This window comes from Brassica napus, chromosome C6, assembly GCF_020379485.1.
Source record: "Brassica napus cultivar Da-Ae chromosome C6, Da-Ae, whole genome shotgun sequence".
In the NCBI taxonomy this organism is placed as follows: domain Eukaryota; kingdom Viridiplantae; phylum Streptophyta; class Magnoliopsida; order Brassicales; family Brassicaceae; genus Brassica; species Brassica napus.
The window spans coordinates 866,777-872,845 of NC_063449.1; the positions used below are offsets into that span (position 1 = coordinate 866,777).

A 6,069-nucleotide genomic window follows, 5' to 3' on the forward strand; every position below is an offset into this window, starting at 1 on the left:
AGGTAAAGCACAAAGCACACTTAAAGCTAGTGTTGGAACGGTTAAGAAACCAAAAGCTGTATGCCAAGTTCAGCAAGTGTTCTTTCTGGAAAAGAGAGATCGAGTTTCCGTAGATTCGGAAAGGAGAAAGCCATCGAGGAATGGCAAAGGCCATCAACGGTAACCGAGGTAAGAAGTTTCCTCGGGTTAGCCGGGTATTATCGAAAGTTCGTCAAGGACTTTTCTTCGATCGCTAAGCCCCTGACGAAGTTGACTTGAAAAGGAGTTTCGTTCATCTGGGGAAGAGAAACGGATGAAGCATTTCAGAGACTGAAGATAGCTTTGACCACAACACCGGTATTGGCATTACCTGAACAAGGTAAACCTTACACTGTGTACGCAGATGCTTCTAGGGTTGGGTTGGGTTGTGTATTGATGCAGGAAGACAAAGTAATTGCTTATGCATCAAGGCAACTCAGGAAACATGAAGAGAACTACCCAACACATGATTTAGAAATGGCGGCAGTGGTGTTTGCGTTAAGGATTTGGAGATCTTATTTATATGGAGAAGTCGTGGAAGTATTCACAGATCATAAGAGTCTCAAGTACTTGTTCACACAGCCTGATCTGAACCTCCGACAAAGGCGATGGATGGAGTTTGTGGCGGATTACGACCTGAAGATTCAGTATCATCCAGGCAAAGCTAATGTGGTCGCAGATGCACTAAGTCGTAGAAAGTTGGCATCTGATGTTGGAAAGGAAGTGAAAGCATTATCAACTGAACTCAAGTTGATGACTTTATGGGCAATGAAGGGGAGCCAAGTGAGCCTTTCGGCATACATACTGTAAACCAGGCAGTTTTACTCGCACAGATCAGACAGGAACAACAACGTGATGAGAAGTTAAAAGGAATCATCACAGAATTTAAAAATCAAGAAGCTCCAAACGCAAGTGGCTATCATGTGGCAGCAGATTATACACTATTACTTAATGGGAGGATATCAGCACCACAGGGAGAAGGGCTACGAGATGAGATTTTGAAGTCGGCGCATCACTCGTTACTCAGTATCCATCCCGGGAGTACGAAAATGTACGGAGATATCCGAAGTTATTATCATTGGCTAGGAATGAAGAAATCAGTAGCATGATGGGTGGCTCAATGTCAAACTTGTCAACAAGTCAAAGTCGAGCATCAGATTCCAGGAGGATTGTTACAAAGCTTACCAGTACCTCAGTGGAAATGGGATTCCATATCCATGGATTTCATCAGTGGGTTACCGCCGGCTCGAGGAAGATCAAATAATGCAATATGGGTGATTGTCGACAAACTGAAAAAGGTGGAGCACTTCTTACCTATGAAGGAAACCGATAAGGTAGAAGTATTGGCAGAGATGTATGTGGAACAAATTGTGAGGTTGCATGGTGTGCCAACATATATAGTCTCCGATCGAGATCCTAGATTCACCTCAAATTTTTGGAAAGGGTTACAAGAAGCAGTGGGAACTAAGTTATTCATAAGCACCGCATATCATCCCGAGACGGACGGCCAAACCGAAAGAACCATACGCACCATAGAGGATATGATGCGGATGTGTATATTGGATTGGGCGGGAAGCTGGGAAAAGCATTTACCATTAGTCGAATTCTCCTACAACAACAGCTTTCATTCTAGCATAGGTATGGCACCATATGAGGCGCTTTATGGGAGGCCATGCAAAACACCTTTATGCTGGACCGAAGTTGGAGAAAGAAGAGAGTTTGGACCCGGAATTGTAGAAGAGACGATGAAAAAGTTAGAGATCATTCAAACCAATATGAAGAAAGCAGGATAGACAAAGAAGTACGCCGATCAATCAAGGCGAGAAGTGGTGTTCAATATTGGTGATTGGGTTTATCTGAGAGTGTCAGCTCAGAAAGGAAAGGAGAGATTCAGGAAGATCGGGAAACTAGCGCTAAGGATAAGATTGGGCCTTACCAGATTATACAACGAATCAGAGAGGTAGCTTATCGTCTCAACCTACCTGAAGAGATGCAAATACATCTGGTATTTCACGTATCAATGCTGCAGAAGAAACATGTTCATGATCCCAACGCTATTGAGACAGAGCAAATCGAAAACCTGCAAACATACCTCACTATCCAGAGGGACCAGGCCGAATAGGTGAACGTCGGATACGACGATTGAAGAATCGAGAAATTCCTCAAGTCCAAGTTTTCAGGGGTAAGCGGAACCGTGTAGTTGTGACCTGGGAGGATGAATCAAGATTCAAAGCGTTGCATCCAGAGTTCTTCCACGAAGATGTAGTGATGGAAGAAGGGGGATCACCGGATCCTTAGAGAATTCGGAGACGAATTCAAATAAGGGGAGGAGGATGTAAAACCCGTCTTAAAAAAAAAAGCCCATAATTTTGGCTTTATGGAATTTCTCGGGGAAGCCGAAGGCTCGAGAAATTTTTTATTCTCAAGGTTAAGGTTAGTCTGGAGTCGATTAAAAATATTCAGCTCATCAGATCGGTAGCGGAAAAATATTCGGGAATTATCGCGGGATGATGAAATTCACCAGAAGGGCCGAAATCGCGTTAAATCGACTGAAAAGCTCAGGGTGGCTTGATCTAAGGGATTAGGATGGTTGTGTCAACCATTAAACCTTCTGAGTTTCAACACAAGAAGGAGGTGTAGACGTGCATGAAGCAGTTCCATGCTGCTTGACATAAAGAAGCACGAGGTGTCGCAATACCTGCGATCTGCGCATGCGAACCGACATGCAGAGGCCCGTGTGTCGCGATGCATGAACACCAGACATGCTGAAGGGCAAGTGGACGTGGAGGAGTCTTCTGGCTTGGCTAGATAGCATGCAGCAGGGCATGTGGACGCCCATGTGTCGCCACGCATGCGACCGGAAGCATGCATGACGATACACAGGCGATCGGGTGGCTCATTCTTATTGGCCGGCAACTTCTATATATACCCAGCTAACCTGGTTCATTTTTACTCATTCAGACGCACCAAGGACACTCCAAAACGTAGCTTAGAGAGAGAAAGTGAAAGAAGTGAGGTGATTTAGAGTATAGACATTTTTGAAGAAAGACCGATAAACTGCCGGAAAGTTCCGAAGGACGTCCAGAAGTGAAAGAAGATTCTTTCCGAGTTCTGATCAGTCCAGACCAGTTCATTCAAGACATTGAGGTGGGTTTTGGGATTTAACATCACGGTAACAAGACGAAGATTTGGAGGGGATAAAAGGGTTTGGTCAACATCCGGAATCAAAAGAGTCGAGACACATCGCTTAATAACTGTGAGTCTTGGTTAATTGTTTGTTAACGATTTTTTAATGCAGGTTCCTGAAATCGGAGATGGCTTCCGAGCTAGGATAGCCGGACCGGTCTAGGTGTCAGTTTGTGGATCTGAGGCTTTAGACGATGTGTCTTGGCTAAGTGGATAGCAAGACTAGTCTAAGCACCCGGATTATTGTGATTGTGTGTTTATCATATGTTGTTATAGTGTGTACCTCGTGTTGGTATTGTTGTGTGAGAACCTTGTGGTGTGGTTCTAGTAGTAGTTTGCAGGTCATTTCTTCCTCAAATGGTACCACTAAGCCGGTTGTGGTCCGGAAAGTGGTGGGCTCGGTTTAACTTGGCTTGATCACCAAGGCCGAGAGTCACACGTGGATGTGACAGCCCCCGGCGAGTCTGATAGACGATCGGGGCACGGCGATTCTGATGAGAGGACCGTGACGGGTGATTCCCGAGCGTCTACGCCTGTGTGGTGTAATAGTGAAGGGATTGCCGGTGTGTAATACCCCGTTTAAAAAAAAAAACCCTAAGTTCGGTTTTATGGAATTTCTGGGGAGGAAGCCGAAGGCTCGGGAAATTTGTCCTCAAGATTAAGGTTAGTCTGGTGTCTATTAAACATATTTAGCTCATCAGAACGGGGAGCGGAAATATTTGGGATTGATCGCTTTACGGAAATTCACCAGAAGGGCCGAAATCGCGCAAATCGACTGAGAAGCTCGAGGTGGCTTGATCTAAGGGGTCAGGACGTGGTCTTAACCATTAAACCTGCTGAGTGTCAACACAAGAAGGAGGTGTAGACGTGCATGAAGCAGTTCCATGCAGCTCGACACACAGAAGTACGAGGTGTCGCAGTACCTGTGATCTGCGCATGTGAACCGACATGCAGAGGCCCGTGTGTCGCGATGCATGAACACCAGACATGCTGAAGGGCAAGTGGACGTGGAGGTGTTTTATGGCATGGCTAGGAGGCATGAAACAGGGCATGTGGACGCCCATGTGTCGCCACGCATGCGACCGGAAGCATGCGAGACGACACACATGCGATCGGGTGGGCATTTCTTATTGGCCGGCAATTCTATATATACCCAGCCACCCTTCACCATTTTTAATCATCTCATTTCATAGAAACCAAAGCAAAACGTGGCTAGAGAGAGGGAGAGAAAAAGAAGTGAGGTGCTTTACAAGTATAGACATTTCCAAAGACCGATAAACTGTCGGGAAGTTCCGAAAGACTGTCCAGAAGTGAAAGAAGGTTTTTTCCGAGTTCTGATCAGTCCAGACCAGTCGATTCAAGACATCGACGTTGGATTTTGGGATTTACCATCACGGTACCAAGACGAAGATTTGGAGGGGGGCGAAAAAAGGGTTTGGTCAACATCCGGAATCAAAGAGTCGAGCCACATCGCTTAATCACTGTCACGGTTAATTGTTTGTTAACGAATTATTAATGCAGGTTCCTGACATCGGAGACGGCTTCCGAGCTAGGATAGCCGGACAGGTCTAGGTGTCAGTTTGTGGATCCGAGGCTTGAGACGATGTCTGGGCTAAGTGGATAGCAAGACTAGTCTAAGCACCTGGATTAATGTGATTGATGATTATTATATATTGTTATAGTGTGTACCTCGTGTTGGTACTGTTGTGTGAGAACCTGTGGTGGTCTTCTAGTAGTAGTTTGCAGGTCATTGCTTCCTCAAATGGTACCACTAAACACCGTCGTGGTCCGGAGGAAGTGGTGAGCTCGGGTTAACTTGGCTTGATCACCAAGCCCGAGTGTCACACGTTGATGTGACAGCCCCCGGCGAGTCCGATAGAGGACGGGGCACGGCGATTCCGATTGAGGACCGTGACCGGGCGATTCCCAAGTGTCTACATCTGTGTGGTGTAATAGTGAAGGGATTGCCGGTGTCCCTATGTGGAGGAAGAAGAATGATTATGTCGGGCCCTAGGAGTATATATATATATATATATAAATATATATATATATGTTGTTTGATTGATGCGACACTCATAAAGAGTGTTTTGATTTAATATGGTTTAATGGTTTATTGCTTAGATCGGTCTTTCTTTATGATCTTGAATGTTTCTTGCTGAACTACCCGTCTTGCTTGTGTTTGGGGTTAGGTTTAGAATGACGGGTAGTTGTATATGCTAGATAGGGAACCCTGGACCCGGGCTCACTGAGTGAACCTAGTTCACTCACTCCTCACATCCTTTCGCAGGTGACCAGTAAAAAGGACCCTAGCGCTCGCGGAACTGTAGGAGCTGATGTAGATTGGACATCTTTTGCTATAGACTCGTTTTCAAGATATATAAATGTATGTTTACTTTCGACTGCGTCCATGGACCATATGTATAATATTTTAGGCTTGTGAATTCATGTTTATATATATGGAATAAAGTATGTTTTATATTCGTGACGTGTTGAATCTGATATTAGGTTAGTCCAACATAAACACAACTCTTTGATTTGGTACGGGTTTGCAAAGCCTTAGGCCGAAGATAGAGGAAACGAGGTTTGATGACATGTATAGTCGGGTTACAGAATTATGTTTGAGACTTGGAAAGATCTCTCTCAACCCGTCGTATCACTTTAGACTTGGCAGAGGAAGGTAGGTCGGGCAGTGCTTCTTGTTTGATTGTTGCCGGCGCTGACGTGGCAGTCATTCTGGGGCTGCAAAAGGGTAGGGCGGTGGTTAAGAGGGTGGTATCAAGCATGGTTTAGATCAATGCGGTCAATCATGTAAGGTCCGTGTGTTATCGAGTCAATGTGTCGCAGAAGAAAGAAGATGTATCAGGA

At 45.2% G+C, this 6,069-nt stretch overlaps 1 protein-coding gene across 1 annotated transcript in view; it reads right to left on the reverse strand.

Moving 5' to 3' along the window:
- Positions 1-2,028: 2,028 nt before the first annotated feature.
- Positions 2,029-6,069, reverse strand: part of LOC111209563 — a 13,652-nt gene continuing 9,611 nt past the window's right edge. The window contains exons 4-5 of the mRNA XM_048761161.1: positions 2,111-2,225; positions 2,029-2,041 (exon numbers count right to left, since the gene is read on the reverse strand). Coding sequence (XP_048617118.1) covers positions 2,029-2,041; positions 2,111-2,225 — 128 coding nt within the window. The remainder of the gene's footprint in view (positions 2,042-2,110; positions 2,226-6,069) is intronic.